The following is a 19,362-nucleotide window of genomic DNA, read 5'->3' as shown; positions in this document are numbered from 1 at the left end:
ATTAAATACTGTGATAGAAGAATCAATAATACTCAGAAACTACTACTTCTTACCTTTGTTGGTAAACAGGCCCTGACAGAAATGTTTGTTCTGCCTCCTGCCATGACACCCCCTTCAATGCCGAGATTCCATATATGATGGTCTAAAGAAAAAAAAAAAGATGTTCATTTAAGGCAGCAATTGTGTTTCTTCATACCAATACAAAATAATATTTTTACACTGTTTTACAGACAAAACTGGGCCAAAACCTAATAACGGACAAATATACATTTTCATCTTATGCACTGGTTTAGCTAAATTTCTGTCCACAAAATATCTAAATATAGGCTATATAGTGATATAAATGTGAATAGTTATATAAACACACATAATGTATAATATGAATAAAAAGATAAGTTAAGATATTCCTTCAATTGTCCCACAATGGGGAAATCCACAGTTACAGCAGCAATTGCACAGTTGATTGAAGAGTAGCAATAACAAAACAATATATGAACAATGAATTATTGGGACGAAAAAAATAACAACCCTAACAATAATAGTAAACATATATAATCATATATGATAACCATGACATTATTTACAAGATTAATCTTGGTAATGATTGGTAATATACCAGAGATCATGTTCTTATTGCACATAAAATAAATGAAAAATATATATTGCAGACAATAGAAATTGTGCCACGTAGTATTAGTAGTATTCATGCTACAAAATTAGTCATAAAATTGGAGCTATATATATATATATATATATATATATATATATATATATATATATATAAATAGGAAATAGAGTCATTAACATTAATTTCTCTGTCAAATTTAACTTAACAATATAGTTTGTGGATCATGTTAGGCATTTCACTGATTGATTAAATCACTTTTGCAGATCAATTAAGTGCCAATATATCTTGAAAAGAATACACAAAAAATGTGATTCACGGTAATACTCACACTCCGGTCGTCATCCATCTTGAGAAAAGGAGAAAAGAGCACGCTGCCGGAAAAAAACGAGAAGTCTCGATCTGAACTGTTGATTTAGTTGCAGTTATAAAGTAATCCAGTAGGGGGCTCTGTGACGTCTAGAACTGCGGTTCAGATCTGCTGCTCAGATCTGCTGCCTCCGGGTCTGCAGCCATACCCTTCTCATTCAGGGGGGAAATACAGCTAAAGTGGCCGTGTTCTCCACAGTTTTAGTTTTGTAAATAAAGAACATCCTTTTTATTGCAAGTGGCAATATTTTCTCACGAAGAAATCAACATCAATAGCCCAGGTGAGAAATGGAGACGTATCACTAACAACTTTACATTTGCTTTGCAGGTATGTCTTCTACATTTAGATGTTGGTCCGTCTGATCTATCAAGAATGGCTTACAAGCACGTCTGTATAAGATCATTGTAACTGTACGTGTATGAAAATAATTTAAAAAGAAAAAAAACATCTTTTGAGTTGTCTTGGTATTTTTTTTCAGGCTAGACTGTCCCGTCTTGATCTAATAAATCATATTGATGCGTATTCTACACTATGTGTGAGGTTATGCTTCTCTCTTGATTCTTTATATAAACCAAGCAGTTTGTCTACAACCCTGTTCATGGTTCTGTCCAGGATACCCACATGATTGTCATTTGTGTACTGGGCTTTAGGGCCAAATGATGCAAATAATCTCTGAAAGCTATTAACTGCTCATTTAATCAAGGAGTGACCAACATAAATGTCTGGCATGGTCACATTGGGGAATGGATCCCTATCCGTGCTCTCTGGCCTGTATCTTATTAAAAAACAAAGAAACCGAGAATGAGCTTTAGGTGATAATGACAGACTATCCAAACTATGCTCTTTAAGTTTATTTCTTTTGGCCAACTTTTAGTGATACATTGTGTGTCCAGTTAAAACTAAAAAGACGCTTTTAAAAATACTTTTTGTCACATCAGCAATAATTGCTGGTTTAAACGCTAAGAGCAAATCTTCAGGCAATGAATACCTACATCACCCTTTGTCCTAAATATTTCACAAATGAAAAAGAAGAGGTACATTATTAGAGCAAGATGCACTTTCAGCAATAATGTCTTAATATTGCTATGTTTCCCCTTTTCTTAAAGCACCTTATTGAATTGTATAAAGTAGGACTAACTAAGTCTGCACAAAAGACAATGTAGAAATAACAGGTTTGTTTTACTTGACAACATCAACACATTAACATATTTACTAATGAGAATAAAATACAGATTTATTCCAATATTTTTTGTCCACATTCTGTTTAACACAGAAATATTTTAAACTGTGTCATTTCCAGGTTTGGAGTTTGCAGCCACAGTTTCTTTAAATAGTTTTTTCCTTTCCAGATTTTCATTCACTTTCCTCCTCTTCTCCTGCTTCTTCAACACAGACTCTTTCTTCTTTACAAGAATTTCACTGAATTCTCCTTTATATTCTACATCGAGTTTCTCTCTCATGATTTCCCGGGCACGCTTTCGATTTATATCCACAGATCTGGTCTGATGGCACTGGAGGGGAAACAGAATTAAAGACAGAAGGAACCTGTGTTTAAAATCATATAGAAGAACAGCCACCTGTATTTTAAACCAGGTGTGTTTCAAATACTGCACATATTGTCAAAAAAGATTATGGTCATTGTACAACCTCAAATAAAAAAAATCTGGGAAGATATAGAAAACACAAAAACAGTGACTTTGACAACAAATTTTATTTTGCCATTTTTTTGGCTTAAGCATTACCAACTTCTGACATTATCATGCAGATCATTCCAATATCATCTAAAATGTGCAAGGAAGCCAGTTCAGTGCATATACTCTCTTCCCCTCAGCCATGTCTTTGTAAGTGGTTTTGCTTCGTCTTGCTGAAATATGTATGGATGTAACTGGAGAAAACGTAGTCTCAAAGAAAGCATGCTGCTTCAAAATCCAAATGTATCTTTCTACACATTTGAAGCAGTAATGGAGAAGGAGACAAACTGACATTTATACTGAATAACACTTTACACCCTCTCCATCACACCCTGGACCCGCAGTGGAGCTTCTTCTCCAACAGACTGATCCAGCTACACCGCCCCAAGGACAGAGTAGAACATGTCCTAGTCATGTGATAAATTTGTTATCTTAACTCTGTAAAACTCATCACAACACTGTCCCTCAAAAGGCTGTCACAACTCTGAGTTTTGTGGTCTTTTCAGAACTTTGGCAAAACTGATGTTTGCACACCATGAATTCATGTAGCTTATCTATCTATCTATCCATCCACCAATCAATCCATTCATCACCCTGGGTTTTGGGCTTCTTGCTGATAATAGTATGGATGGGTTTTTTGTTTTCCCTAAACATGGTACCCTTTTCTTTAGAAAAAAAAAAGACTTGACTGACCATGGTACACCTTTCGACTGCATCATTGTCCATCTTAGATACTAGGGGTGTTGATGCTGCATCTGAATAAATTCAACCTCAGGCCTTTTTTTTTTGCAGAGTAAGGCCTTACTTTGACAGCTGTGAATATAGCTCTGTATTGTAATGTTTGACAAATGTTTTTTTTCCAAAGGCAATCCCTTGCCCACGTGGTTATATCAACTATTAATGAATGAGAGTGCTTCATACGGCATAATCTTTAGGATTGGATACCTTGAATGCCTCAAAAGCCTATAGCCTCACTCTTTTGCCGTTTGTTCCATGAAATTCCCTCCAGAATCCTTTGAACTTGAAATTGCTTTTACAGTTACAGGAGAAATACGCAAGTCCCTTCTTTCTAGTCTTTTCAAAGATATTTCTCACACATTTGCTGGCAAATGGAGATTCACTGCCCATCTGAGCTCCTCAGGATATGTTTTTTTTATAGACACTGCTTTTGTCTAAAGTCAGCATTAAAATTGTTTTTTTTGCATTACCTGTTATAGCCTATATAACATTTCTTATTTTCTTCCACCTCCTTACTAACATTAAATTGTTCACACAATTACTTTTTAAAGACCTGAAAGCAAAAATGCATGCAACATGAAAAAAACATGAAATAGCCTGGGTTCATAATGCCTGCAAAGAAATAAAAGTCAAATTAAATGTTTTAATCACTTAGAAATAGAAAATAGATATAATCAACACCATTAAATGTGAATCAAGAAAAAGAACAAGACCTGTCAATGTTCAGGGGAAATTGATTGTTTTCAGGACTTTCAAGTGGACAAATCATGATTGGAACAAAGCTTAGTACACATCCAATAAATATGACTTTGTTTCATCATTTATGCATCAAAGTATCCAATCATGATGTCAAATATACATTGATGAATAGTTACCTTTACTACAATCCCAGTGGGGATGTGTCTGAGCACCACACAGTTGCTGGTTTTGTTGGTAGCCTGTCCTCCTGGCCCGGATCCTCTCACAAACTGCTCCTCAAGCTCCTCCTCAGGCAGGACAGGGAGCTCTATGAAATCCTTCTTCCCCACAGCCAGGACCGCGGGTAGTGCGGGCGGAGCCGGCCTGAGCAGCGCGGACAGACGGGGAGCTGCTCTCCACAAGCAGCGGCTGGAGCAGCTGAGCAGCGGGCCGAGCAGCGACATGGCCCCGCAGCTACTTCATGTCGCTCAGGAGAAAGTTTCCGCTCGCAGAAGAAAGTTCCCGAGTGCTGACTACAAGGGTGAAACTGTTTGTCCTGCTTGTGTGTTTTCTTTCGTTGTCTTTTTTACTTCCTGTAAGTTGTCCAATCAGGAAGATTGCCCTTTTCTTTGTCACCATAATAGAATTAGTTTTGACTCATCAGCGCCATCGTTTGTTGACTATTGGAACAAAGCAAAAAGCATAAACAAATCTTTTAAATTTGCCAAGAATAATATAGTATTCGAAGTAAATTATCTTAATTTTGATATTGTAAATATTTTAATGCTTTTTTTTTTAGCAAATTGTGGGTGTTTGTGACAGTTTGTGATGTCATATAATGATAACTTTGGGTTTACAGTGTATCATTTTTATAATAATCATGAAAACAGTTTTAAAGACAACACATATCATCTTTTTTTTCCCCTTACATAAAACAAAAGAAACAACTTCACTGTGCATGTTTTACTTACTCAAAAATCAAAATGATTAAAATGTATTTTTAAATAATACTTTAAAGGAAAAGAGGCAATATTTACCTTAGTTAACTTAGGGCTACATTTTTTTTTCTCCTGAAAGTTACTGCCAATCAGGTTCTGACGTGTAGAGTAATGGACTGTGATGTCATACTTGTCATACTAGCTGGTGAAACAAGAAACTAGGTGTGGCGGCAATGAAAATGAGGCCAACTATAAGCACTAGAATGTTTCATAACTGTGGTTTAACTGCCAAATGCACACACACACACACACACACACACACACACACACACACACACACACACACACACACACACACACACACACACACACACACACACACACACACACACCCAATGACAATGATTATCTGGCTAAATTAAACAATTATAGGCAAAGGCAAGGCAAGGCAAATTTATTTATAAAGCACATTTCACATGATGAGCATGGACTCAATGTGCTCAAAATACATAAACAAACAATCAAACAAAATTACAAGTTTACAATAACAGAAATAGATAACAAGTATGACAAGAGAAAAACAATAATAACAACCATAATTCCATTTTAACAAAAGTGCGATCTGCTTTTGAAAGTGGGCACTGTTGGAGCATAGGAATCCTGATTGCAGACAAAGTCAGCAGGCTACAAACGGTGAAACAACAGAACAAGCATAAGTACAAAACTGGAACATAAGATACAAATATAAATACATGTGTATCTGTGAGTACATATTAGTGAAAAGTAAAGCAAAACTATGAACAAAATCTGGCTGTATATTTGAATGTAGCATAACGTATACAAATTTGGGGTGTGAGAAGCTATAGTTTTCCAGCTGCGTCACACTTGTAACCTTGATGCTTGAGAAGGTTTACCAGTTTCCCTAAACAATGTGTGAGTGCAGGTCACTTTTTAGTGATTGTGCATGTAAGCGATGGCAAAGTTCTGCACCTGACGTTGAGACCAATTAATACTGCTCCTTTAAAATGCTGTTTCTGACCATAATTCATCACTGTGATCTTGCGCCACTTGAAGAATCTACCCTTGAAACACTAATACCTGCAGTTTTGTTGAACTCTCTGGGACACTTTCATTCAAAGGAGACACCTCTCTCTCTCTTCAGCTTTTGTTTAATAAATGAGTTACTTGGAGCCTATGAAAGAGTCATTTAAAATCAAAGTCTTTGTTTTCCCTTGCACACAATACATCTGATTTGCCATTATGACATCTCTCAAATAAAGAGTTCCATTTCTTAAGTCTTAAACTTCATCTTTATCGTTCCTCTTTTCTATCCCAGCAACAGTTGATATGCAGTTTTCGATCAAACTCTTGCATTACAGTAAATCTCTGGCTTTTTACATTATGAAGATTACTGTAGCCTATATAGAAAATAGAAGCATGAAATGAATGCACATACAGTATGTATGAACAATACGAATTAGTTGAAATTATTAAAGATTTATTTTGAGTGAGCATGTGGATCCAATCTTTTTATGTCTTCTTTTCACACAAAACCTCTTATCAAATAAGGTCATGATTATGATAAGAAAAAACAGATATGAATTCGGGCATATGTCATATTTTGCTTTCGCTGTAACGATTAAGCCTTAAAAGTGTACCCGTGTAACTTCATAACATGCTTATTTCTTAGCGGTTACAGAGGAGGGCTGGTTCAAGCCCCTGGATTGGCAACCAAGGTAAACCACTTTGGGCCCCTGAGCAAGGCCCTCAACCCTTACTGCTCCCCGGGCGCCGTGCAAAATGGCAGTCACTGCTCCTAGTTTAACTAGAGATGGGTTAAATGCAGAGAATACATTTTCCCATTGTGGGATTAATAAAGGAAAATATTACTATTTTTGCCTGCAGAAATATCGAACCTGTCGTTCCAGTTGCGACCTTTGAGTTGTGACCATGTTGTGCCAGCAGGGGGCGCTCAACTATTGAAACGGCCGCCTGAATCATTAGCTGTCAAGCTTCTCTGCAAAACATCAAATTCGGAAAATGAGTGAACAAAATTTCAGAATAAACTGCAAAGTTGCAGCAGTTGTCGTTTGTATTATTCATACATAAAATAAATATATGTTAGGGGACAGGGACTACATAAAATGTGGATCAACAACTTAAAATTTGCATGACTAAATATAAACTTTCAGGGTTTGTAATCAGAGGTGTCAAGTAACAAAGTACAAATACTTTGTTACCTTAGTTAATTAGAAATTTTGGTTATCTATACTTCACTGGAGTAATTATTTTTCAGACGACTTTTTACTTTTACTCCTTACATTTTCACGCAATTATCTGTACTTTTTACTCCTTACATTTTAAAAACAGCCTCGTTACTCTATTTAATTTCAGCCTTTAAAAAAAAAACTATCCAGTTAAATTGCTCCATCCGGATAGAGTGAATTTGGTTGTGGTTGTGGCACAAATGTTCTTGTGCAGTTTTGTTCTTACATCCGTCACCCTCAGATTCCTGCAACTAAACTTGGATGTACATTCCAATAAAGGTTAGGATAAATGATAACATGCCTCTGAAGTTTGACTTTTTGCACCATTACAATAGGCAACTAGTCATCATATCTCCTGCTCTCTGAAACACATGTTAATGCTCAATAGTACACATATATGGTTCTTTAATATATTTGCATTATACTAAGATGCATTCATTTTCAATGGCTTTTGTCCTTAATGGCTTTTTTCCCCCTTACATTACTTTTACTTTTATACTTTAAGTAGCTTTGAAACCAGTACTTTTATACTTTTACTTGAGTAAAAAACGTGAGTTGATACTTCATCTTCTACAGGAGTATTTTTAAACTCTAGTATCTATACTTCTGAATACTTTTGACACCTCTGTTTGTAATCGCAACAAGCGAAATACGTAGCGAGAACGCAGCTTTTATTCTGGAATTCCCACCGGAAGTGGGAGCGCACCTGTGCTGTATTGTCGGTGTTTTGTGTGGCGCCTGAAACGGCAGAAGTCTTGCAGGGTTCAGACCTGAGGAGTGATAAGTTACGATGGCGAGAGCTGCTCGTCTGTCCGCCCGCCGCCCTTCCCTGCTCCCCGGACGGAGGCAGCAGCTGCCGGCCTGAACCCCCCCAGCCTCACCGCCCTCGCTCCGGGACCAGCCCGACCCACAACTCCTGCGGGGGGAACTTGGATATTCAAGGACATTTTCACGTCACGTCTTTGGCCTTTTTTCATCTCGATTGAGGAAATCCAGCGTGTTGCTGCGCGGCGCTATGATGATGTGGCCAGATTTAGTAAACACTGGCTGAGAGCAGCGGCTGATCTCCGTGTAACCCGAGTTTATGATGCTCCTCGGCGGGTCGTCTCTGCACGTCGAGCGGCGACGGGAAGGAAATCATTTGCCGACTTTCGACGTGTTCCTGTCAGTCATGGCACCGTTTCCAGACGTCAAGTCGCAGCATGTCCTGTCCTGAAGGGAAGCCGTGCTGCAGGAGAGAGTAGAGGCCAGCACCAGCCGGCCAGAGGAGTGTGGTGAAGCAGAGGTGCACTTGGGTCCAGGTATGTGATGATGAACACGGCCAGCCATCACTTGGCCATGGCCGTGCTGCCATGTTGCTAGGTAACTGACAGCTGCTGGGTTTACTCCAGTTCATTTGTCTCGGAGATGCAACGTCACGTTGGATATATCTGATTTTTTGCAGGGCTTATGATGACACGTGCTGTCACCGCCTGCCAGCTAACGCGTTAAAACTGCATTATGTATTTAGTTTTATGTTTTTCTGATCTCATGCCATCCACCACCCCGCTTGCTGCACACATGCATGCGTGTTAAAGCTGATGAAATGCTCCTTTCTGTGGCTCTACTGATCTTGTGATCCACATGATCAATGAATGACAAATGAACAACGGGCCCCAGGATGTGTTAAAGGCCCCTCCTTAGTTTGCTGACAAACAGAGAAAACAGGGTTGTTGCTTTCTCTCTCTCTCTCATACATATATATATACTGTGTGTATGTATGTGTATATATATATATATATATATATATATATATATATATATATATATATATATATATATATATATATATATATATATATACACACACAATTAAAAAAACAAAAATGTCATACATTCTGGATTCATTACAAATCAACTGAAATATTGCAAGCCTTTTATTATTTTAATATTGCTGATTATGGTTTACAGTTTAAGATTCCCCGAATATTTAAATTTTTTGAGATAGGATATTTGAGTTTTCTTAAGCTGTAAGCCATGATCAGCAATATTAAAATAATAAAAGGCTTAATAAAAGTGTTTTTTGTAATTGCATTACAGAAAATCACAATATTCTAATTTTCTGTCCTGTATGTATGTATGTGTGTGTGTGTATGTATGTAATGAGTTTCATTTCTTTTTATTAAATGTGCCTGCATGGTAGCAACTGTTTTCACAGAAGAAAGAACCAAAGGATGCCAGAATATTTGAAAAATTCATTCTTCATGTCATTAGCTTTATTTTCTGTTGTATTCTTTTTCTGAGAGACACTCTCCAGTATCATAAATTTGTGAAATTTTTACATAAAACCCTGCTGCAAATGACAGCATGGTTGACTGACCTGTCAGAAACTTGATTCTTTTAACAATTTTACTTGGAAATGAGTCCAAATCTGACATAGATCACGGTCTTAGTTTGATGACTTCCTCTTAAAAATGACATGCCACAAGCTTGTTCTTGCATACTACAGGCCTTTCAATATGAATGTCAGTTTTATGCACCAAGAGTCACTTCATTTGACTCAGCAGGGCCTTTGTGAGTCATTGAAGTTGTGGTGTCTGTTGTCCAGATGATTCCTGTGCTAAGAGGGAAAGGAGCTGCTACTCTGCTGCTCTACTTTCCTTCCTCTGTTTAATATCCAGCATGACAGTATGTCTTTTAATTAGAATCACAGTTTTTAGATCAGCATTTGCTGCACAACTGAAATCAGTCCTCAAACCCCATGATCTCAAACATGAAGTAGCCTGCTTTTAAAGTGTATTATATAGAAACACAGGCTGCACTTACCAGTAGTTTAGTTTCTGTGTTCATATTACCCCAAACTCTGGGTGTGAGTTTTTTTTGACACGTTTAAACTTGAGAGCTACGTTTGTAAGAATTTGTGTAACACACCTATTGTTAATTGTTTATTGAACCTAAACAATACATTGATTTTCTTAAAGTAAGATGAAATTAAATTACTTGACAGAGAATAGTTTTTTCTTCTCTGAATTACATTTATGGGGAATGTATTTCTGATTTCATTTTCAACATGCCATGCTGGCTTCTGACAGTCTTATGGTTTTATGTTTGACAGACTGTTCTTGATTTTTATGATCGTAATAAAGATTGTTCATGACTAAGGTTTTTTTTTTTTTTCAAGCCATGCAGTTATTAGAAGAAGACAAAAATAATCCTCTAGTTGTTTGAGGTCTTAAAACGATAGTGATACATCAGATGATGATCGACACTTACTATATCAGTGTCATGATTTATTCAACAAAAACTAAACTAAAGCAAATGTGGAAAAGAATTAAGTGCACTCAGTGAATTAGTAGCTTCTAGTACAACCTTTTACCTCAAGCAATTGTTTTCAGTATAACATGAGTTTCACATCTATGTGAAGGATTTTTGACTCACTTTTAAATTGCTGCTTTGGCTCATTGAGTTTTGCAGGCATTTATTTATGCATGTTTAGCTTGCTTCTGAATTTCAGTTGGATTGAGCGCTCAACCCAGACTGCTCCTTTACAACACCTTGATTTTTCTCTTTTCAACTATTTTGTTGTAGATATGCTTGTGTCATAATGACTAAATATTATTCCAAGCTTTAGCTGTCAGGCGAATTAAATCACATTTTATAACAGGATGAAGCTTAGTTGTTAATTCTAGTTTGTCACTCAAATCTTGCTTCCACAAAGGTGTTAAAAATAAGCAGGTTAGGAGCTAATAAGTTGTTGGACTGCTATGCACTGCCATTTTGCTTGAAACTTAACAAGATTTGTTCATAGCTGCCTAATAATGCAAGGTTTCTAGGTCATGTGCCTGTAAAACAAACTCAGATCATCACCCTTCCACCACCATGGTTGAAAGTTGGAATTGAGATGTTTGTGCTGATAAGTTGTGGGGTTTTCACTGATGGTGTCACTGTGCTTTATAACTTCTCCACTTTCCACAATAATATTTGTCACTGCAGAGCAATGTACTCCAAATGGTTTGGAAATAGTTGTTTGATCTTCCCAGATATATGGGATCTTGCTTGTCTAAGATCATGGCTGATGCGTTCCTTTATTGGTATAGTTAAATACCTGAAAACCGTCAAACTGCTACAACTTTCATGACTATGATAGAGTTGCTTGGTGATAATCAGTAAATCAAGTGTACCGGTATTTGATTAGCATAATCTCTCTGCTACTTGTGGCCTTCCTATGAGGGCAGTAACAATTTACGAAGGTTGTTTTTTTTCTTTACAGCTCCTCTATAACATACAGTGGGGCAAAAAAGTATTTAGTGAGACACCAGTTGTGCAGGTTGTCTCACTTAAAAAGATAAGAGAGGCCTGTAATTTTCATCACAGGTATATCTCAACTATGAGAGACAAAATGACAAAAATAAAAAATCCAGAAAATCACAATGTCTGATTTTTAAAGAATGTATTTACAAATTATAGTGGAAAATACGTATTTGGTCAATAACAAAAGTTCATCTCAATACTTTGTTATATACCCTTTGTTGGCAATGACAGAGGTCTGTTTTTCTGTAAGTCTTCACCAGGTTTTGCCACACTGTTGCTGGTATTTTGGCCCGTTCCTCCATGCAGATCTCCTCTAGAGCAGTGATGTTTTGGAGCTGTCGCTGGGCAACATGGACTTTCAACTCCCTCCAAAGATTTTCTATGGGGTTGAGATCTGGAGACTGGCTAGGCCACTCCAGGACCTTGAAATGTTTCTTATGAAGCCACTCCTTGTTGCCAGGGCGATGTATTTGGGATCATTGTCATGCTGAAAGACCCAGCCACGTTTCATCTCCAATGCCCTTGCTGATGGAAGGAGGTTTTCACTCAAAATCTCACGATACATGGCCCCATTCATTCTTTCCCTTACACGGATCAGTCGTCCTGGTCCCTTTGCAGAAAAACATCCCAAAAGCATGATGTTTCCACCCCCATGCTTCACAGTAGGTATGGTGTTCTTTGGATGCAACTCAGCTTTCTTTCTCCTCCAAACACGATGAGTTGTGTTTCTACCAAAAAGTTCTATTTTGATTTCATCTGACCATATAACATTCTCCCAATCCTCTTCTGCATCATCCAAATGCTCTCTAGCAAACTTCAGACCGGCCTGGACATGTACTGGCTTCAGCAGGGAGACACGTCTGGCTCTGCAGGATCTGAGTCCCTGGCGGCGTAGTGTGTTACTGATGGTACTTTGTTACTTTGGTCCCAGCTCTCTGCAGGTCATTCACTAGGTCCCCATGTGGTTCTGGGATTTTTACTCACCGTTCTTGTGATCATTTTTACCCACGGGGTGAGATCTTGCATGGAGCCCCAGATGGAGGGAGATTATCAGTGGTCTTGTATGTCTTCCATTTTCTTCCATTGATTTCTTCACATCAAGCTTCTTACCCATTGCAGATTCACTCTTCCCAGCCTGGTGCAGATCTACAATTTTGTTTCTCACGTCCTTTGTCAGCTCTTTGGTCTTGGCCATAGTGGAGTTTGGAGTGTGACTGTTTGAGGTTGTGGACAGGTGTCTTTTATACTGATAACCAGTTAAAACAGGTGCCATTAATACAGGTAACGAGTAGAGGACAGAGAAGCCTCTTAAAGAAGAAGTTACGGGTCTGTGAAAGCCAGAAATCTTGCTTGTTTGTAGGTGACCAAATACTTATTTTACTGAGGAATTTACCAATTAATTCAGTAAAAAACCTACAGTGTGATTTCCTGGATTCTTTCCCCCCATTCTGTCTCTCATAGTTGAAGTTATCTATGATGAAAATTACAGGCCTCTCTCATCTTTTTAAGTGGGAGAACTTGCACAATTGGTGGCTGACTAAATACTTTTTTGCCCCATTGTACCTCTGTGTCTACTGTATAGTATAGTTCATTGTACATGGGAAGGGCTGTTTTGACTGGAAAGTTTTAACATCAGGTGTTTTTTTTTTTTATTAATTCATTGAGAAATAGATTTGTCTTTGTTGTACATGTTTTATGATAAATGACAAATTAGGCATTTTAACTATATAAAAATATTGTGCTGAATTGCCATTAACATATTTAATATTAAAACTTGTCCTACATTAGAAGGACTTTGTGAAAAAGAGACTGCTTTTGTCAAATTATTCCTCTGTTATTAGAAAAGACTATTACTGTACTATATGTATGTATATATGTATGTATATATGTATGTATATGTATATATATATATATATATATATATACAAATTCTTCTAGCCAACAGATACACATACCACTTTACCTCAGTGCACCCTTTCCATGATTGTGTGAGAACACTATGAACTATGGGTAGCTGCCTCCAATCAAGTTTTGCAGCATTGCAGACATACAGAGGAGTGTAGATAGGACTCCGTTTTTTTTTTTTTAAGGGCTGAGAAGAGCTCACTGATTTCATATTTCCTTATCTAAATAAATGTTGGGATTGCGTGGCTGGGCATACACCAGGACACTGCCATGCTGCCCTTTACTGTTTCAACAACAGACCTAATTACGATAACCATATTTGATCATGTTCTCTTTTCATTTCTCATGTTCTTATAAATGCAATGAGCCATTTTTTTGCACTGGGCTTTTATAATAATTAATTTTGATGAAAAACTAAATTCTTCAAAGTGTGAAAAATTAAACTTAAGTTAGAAGAATCTACGATATCCGCCACTCAGAGAAAAATTCCACATAATTCTTATTTAACAAAGTCATTTTAATAGTTTAATTCAGTGCAAATATTGTTTGGTTTATATCCTTAAAACATAGATTTAGCTTTGGGTTTTGTGAACAAAGTGTCTGAATTTGTTTGAGTTTAGCTGGTCTTTTGTTAAGTTTTGTGAAGATTTCTATACATGGATTTATAGCCATTTTCTGGGTTTATGCTATAGTACTATTGTTTTGTGTTAGAATACTTCTTAACTGGGAAATTACATTACTATAGATCAGGGATCCTCAATTCCGGTCTTCGTGGATGGTTGTCCTGCAGGTTTTAGATGTTTCTCTGCTTTAACACACCTGATTCTAAGTAATGGTCGTCATCTGCATGTCATCAAGGTTTGCACAAATCTGATAAGGACACAGTCAGTTTTATCGCGGTGTGCTGAAGAAGAAAAACATCTAAAACCTGCAGGACACCGGCCCTAGAAGACTGGAATTGAAGACCAGGGCTATAGATTATTTGTGAGGAAGGATCAGACGCTGATTAGTTCAGGTGAAAAAATAGGATGATTCAAAACTGCCCTTCTCTGAACAGGGGTATTTCCCTTCCATACAGACTTTTTGTCTCTGTTCAAGCGTTTTATTTGCTGAATTCAGCATTTGTAATGCAGTTTGTTTTTGTCCAGTAAATAACTGGAGACACTGTAATGGGCTTTCTAAGGAATGAATGTGATGGTTTAAAACTTATCCTGGCACAAAGATACTCTTCTTCCAATGTTTACTCAATTATGTCACACAGGTTATTTTCCAAGGCTAAAATTACTCACCACTTTACTAATGTTATGCAGTTACATGAGTGTTTTATCAAACTCCTGATGGTCAGAAAGGAAACACAGTAAATGAATGCTGTATATCTGAGTGACAGTGGAGTGGAAAATTTCTGACAGAAGAGCCCGCAGCTTCTGAGCATGTGTCCCCACCTTATTTGAGTATTCATAGCACTGCGCTGTGTTCTGTTTTTCATATCCTCACATGTGACAGATCTTCTGTTTTCCTACCAAAAGTGTCAGTTTGACTAATGATTAACTGGCAGCATTAATCTATATTGCTGCAACTAAAAGGTATATAGATTAAAAGTGAGCGTACAGTCAATAATTGCAACATTTTAGTCAAGGAAGCCAGAAGCAAGACACATTTCCTGCCGGAGAAAGTTTCAATGACGTATGCAGCCACTCATCACATTTTTGTCATGTATGCGTTGTTTCTGAGGTGTTTATAAGCTGAGATCTCTGGCACAGGAAGAGTAAAAAAACATGAGGTACATGTAGTAAAATGACCTCCATGATGAACTATCCTACTGCCGTAATGTTCTGTAATTTATTCAGAGGTCAGTCTGAATGTGTATAAATGTGTTTATTTGTGTGACAACCAGTCAAGTACTTCTCCATCCCCAGTATATATTGTGTAATATTGTTTTTATTTGTAATATTTTCAAAATTGTCTTATAAAGGGAATTGAAGTACAGTCATAATCCTATACTGAAAGGATATTTTGAAACTATGAAATGCTGATCTCTTAATTATAACATCCCACCCACTATATAACAGTTATTTTTACTCCAAACCAAGAAAAGGTGGATAGACAAGCTCAGAAGATGCAAAGGACAATGATAGAGATGGACATTTTATTTGTCGTTCCAAGATTTCTTACTGTCTTAGTCTGGTTTGGTTGAGTCTTGTCTTAAACTCATAACCCCATCATCTTTTAGAACTCATTTCTCAGGGTTATGAATTGTTAGTATGCCTACATTAGTCAACAGCCATTGCTCTTCTGGAATATTAGAAAAATAATTTTATTTCATAGCTTGACTAGTAATCTGTGGATTTGTCGTAATTATTGAACAATCTAAAAGTGACTGTAATTATCGGTACTATTTTGGACTGTGGGTTGTGTCGTACTGATGTAAACTTCTGCATGCCGGGTCCCATGATGTTATTGGTTTTTCTCTGACAGCCAACAGAAAGTGATGTTCATTTGCACCGACAGCACTTTTTGGGGATTTTTACAAGTTGAATTTACTTTTAGAAGCCTTTTTAAGTCTGATCACCAGCAAAGAAGCCTAATAAAATATTCCATTGTCTTTATTGTTTGTCAGAGAATGTCATTGCTGACATGTTCATTAAGTATTATAGAAAGAGTGTTTAGCTCACCTGGTGTCAGTTGTTTGTGCAAGTTAAGTCTAGATTTTAATGACTAAAACACTTTTTGGATTATATTATCAGTCGAACAAAGGACGGTGAAATATTTATCATGTTTATACTGGAGTATTCCTTTCATGTGGCTTAGGTGCTCAGCACTAACGTTAAACGCTGCCACGACCAGCGTAATGTAACATATGGAATAGGATGACGATGACTGACAAATGACAAACAACATCTGAGTTACTCTTTTGCTACCTTCCTCACGCACTGTAGCTAGAATCAGCTATGGACAGTATCTAAGAGTACTTTGAGAAAATTTAAAAATAGATACTTACTAAATCCAATAGTATTGATCAAATTTACTGACATTTTACTGTGGACAAGTGAACAAGTGCACATTTTACTGTTTAAAACAGGAAAGATCAATAGGGCTGGGTGGTTATACACATTTTTTTAGGGGGGGGGGGGGCTATGTTTTCTCTGTTTGTGCATCGATATCAAACTCTTAAAACATTAAATAGCAAAATATTTTTCAAAGGACCCTGAAATAAACTTTCACTGGCCATTATGCAATATATAATATATATATAATGTGATCTGAAGTTAACCTGAAAAACATCTCTTAAAAGTGATGTTTCTTAAAGCAGTACAGGTACACATCGTCAGCGGACAATTGGGCATAATGATTGTACCTGAGCCTCCCATCATGCACCTGGGTGACAGCCAAGCACCAAATGAATATTGTTTTCCTTGCACCTTGAGCTCCACCAGCTTTCCCCCCCACAACATCAGTTCCTTTGAACAGAACAGGTGATTGTACCGCTGGTGCTGAGCTGTTGACAGGGACAACGGGGGTACAACCTGTCCCTGTGCATCCCTGATGAGCCAGCTGATGAATGGCACATCATTGCTAATGCTCCTACAACACCGTTGTCTGGGAAATGAGACAAAGGGGAATGCTTTTTGTCTGCTCCACGTCCCTTTCTCTTTGGGCACAAGTTTTTCCTGGCAGTGTGGGCGGACTTCAAGAATAAGAACTGGGTCTTTTTATAGCAGTTGTCCACCCTCACTTGTCCTTATGAGAGTTTTATTTTAAGGAAAAGCAGTGAAGACTATTATGTGCGTTCTGTCAGGGGAAAAAGACAATTATTTGCTTGTGATATTTATCAGGCTTGTGAATGAATTGAAACGGAGGGGGTCTGACACACAGCCTCTGTACCAGGAAACTTGTTTGCTGTTAAGGAGGAAGGTCTGCTTTTGCGAGGCCAAGTCGATATGTTAACCACAAATCTAATCTGCAAGGAGCATTGTCTGGTTTGAGAAATACTGTTTGAACTACCCAGTCCTTCAAGAAAACACTGCTTTGTGGACTTCTTGTCTTTTTTTGGTAGTTTTTATTCCTTTTAAATGTCATTGGAGTTGTATTTTTATCGGATATTTCTTGCCACAACCTTTACAGCAGTTGACAACATATTGCATGTCATTTTCCATGTTTGTGTTGTGTTCTACCCCTTTTCCTTCTCCAGCTTTTGAAGCACTCTGAGTCACATGAATCATGTAAAATGAAAGCGACAGCAATGTTTCATGTCACTCTATCCGCGCTCCCTTTTCCCTTTTCTTTCCACTGCAGGAGACACCTTGTTTCCCTGAACCTAAATATAGACTCCTTCAGACCCTAACTTCCCCTCTCTGATTCCCCAAATCTCTTTCCCTTTTTGCACGCCCACTGCTGAGGTGTTTGTCATGAGGTCTCTCTGCATCACCAGTTCTTTGCTTTTCTGTTCCAGACAAAGCCTAACATCTGCTTTCAATGCTTTGCCTGGGTGAGCTGTCTTGTATTTTACAAGACTCAGGATTTATGGTTTTTATTTAATCTGTAGATCTGAGGGGGGAAAAAAATCCCAGTCTTTTATTTTTCTTTTGTCTTCTTTCTTCACAAGGCAGGGAAACTGAGCTCAACTCACCCAAATGTTAAGTGCAGTCATATGAGCAAGAATCTTTAAAAATTGCCTTTTATGGTCAGTGTGGGAGGCATCCTCACTTCTTGGGTGGTAGGTAGTTCAGTTTTGGAAAGGCTGCATTATTTGTGTTGCAAAAGAGTGTCTAAGCTATTTCAGCAAAGGCCAGCAGACAGCCTCCCTTTTCAGGAACAGCTTCTATCATTGACCATTAATTAGCCGAGATTCATGGTGTCCTCTAAATGAAAAGGGCCTGCTCACTGAGCTGATGATAGTGCTTCAGATTTTGTAAAAGCAGAAAATAAAGCCTGAAAGAAAACATTAGAAAACAGAAGAAGGGACAGGTGCAGTTTTTGACCAGACACATTTTTAATGAATTGCTCAATTTTAAGCGGTTTTCAGTAAGTTGAACATCAGTTTTGTACTGAAGCAATTGCTTTTTTAAAACTCTATACGTTAACATAATTTTAACTTCACTCCCCTCTGTTTGTTATTGTTCACATGGTATACAATTTGTGCATTTTTTTTTCTGTTATTTTATCCCCAGTTTATATGACAGCTTTTATATTCAGTTTTCTCTCAGCTAAAATGTAACTATGAAAATTAACTATATAGATTCACATAACTGAATATTATTTGTGTTTCCCTCCTTTCTAAGAACTCACTGGACTAATAAAACAATATCTGTTAGCGGTACACTAGGTTAATCCTCAACTACAGGAAGAGAACCTTCCTTGTAATTTTACAGGGCTGAGGTCATATTTTTTATGCTAATGGAGTGCAGGTAATAGCATTATTGTAATGACATTCCCTTTGAAGCATATTACTCCTGAAGACAATGTACTTTAATAGCAGCATTTTAAATACCAAATATCAAACTGGTGCATTTAAAAAAAACCCTGGATTCTGTTATTTCAAGAATATCACAGTGTAAAATATTTAGGTTGTCAATATGGCAAAAGTGTTGCTGTGGATGTGAAAGTGAGGGTGGATGTGAAATGTGGGTGGGTAGAACATAGACTGACCAAAGTGAAAGTAGAGATGGGAGAAATAGGAGAAACAAGTATCAGCCCTGGCAGTGCCTGGTCTCTCCTTCCCTCGTCACTCTGACTTCGTCTTGGCAACCAATAAGAAAAGGGCCCAATGTGTCTCCATGGTAACCCCCTCCCCGTTCAAGCAATGATGGAGGGGATAAAGCGGAAGGAAACAGAATACATTTTGGCCTAAGGCAAAACATTT

At 37.5% G+C, this 19,362-nt stretch overlaps 2 protein-coding genes across 6 annotated transcripts in view; one reads left to right on the top strand and one right to left on the bottom strand.

Annotated features, from left to right (window-relative positions):
* Positions 1–2,155: 2,155 nt before the first annotated feature.
* On the bottom strand, positions 2,156–4,685 carry mtrfr (mitochondrial translation release factor in rescue). Its single transcript, XM_061729208.1, has 2 exons — positions 4,300–4,685; positions 2,156–2,506 (listed from the first exon to the last, which is right to left on the bottom strand). The coding sequence occupies exons 1-2, from the start codon at positions 4,564–4,566 to the stop codon at positions 2,276–2,278; spliced, it is 498 nt and encodes a 165-aa protein (XP_061585192.1). The 5' UTR covers positions 4,567–4,685; the 3' UTR covers positions 2,156–2,275.
* A 3,703-nt stretch (positions 4,686–8,388) lies between these two features.
* The window catches only part of LOC133450520 (membrane-associated phosphatidylinositol transfer protein 2-like), a 49,027-nt gene continuing 38,053 nt past the window's right edge, over positions 8,389–19,362 (top strand). For all 5 annotated transcript variants that reach the window (XM_061729202.1, XM_061729205.1, XM_061729203.1 and 2 more), the window contains exon 1: positions 8,389–8,608. The gene's annotated coding sequence lies outside the window, so the exon portion shown is untranslated. The remainder of the gene's footprint in view (positions 8,609–19,362) is intronic.

This window comes from Cololabis saira, chromosome 9, assembly GCF_033807715.1.
Source record: "Cololabis saira isolate AMF1-May2022 chromosome 9, fColSai1.1, whole genome shotgun sequence".
Taxonomy (NCBI): Eukaryota; Metazoa; Chordata; class Actinopteri; order Beloniformes; family Belonidae; genus Cololabis; species Cololabis saira.
Note: the sequence above shows the minus strand (reverse complement) of the source record. Positions and strands in the feature narration are given on the sequence as shown.

What these genes read in the sequence shown, in the direction of transcription:
- mtrfr (XM_061729208.1), bottom strand. Translation starts at nt 4,566, where the DNA reads ATGTCGCTGCTCGGCCCGCTGCTCAGCTGCTCCAGCCGCTGCTTGTGG. An exon ending in CCACTGGGATTGTAGTAAAG is followed by an intron (nt 2,507 to 4,299) that starts GTAACTATTCAT and finishes TTTCCCCTCCAG; the next exon opens with TGCCATCAGACCAGATCTGT.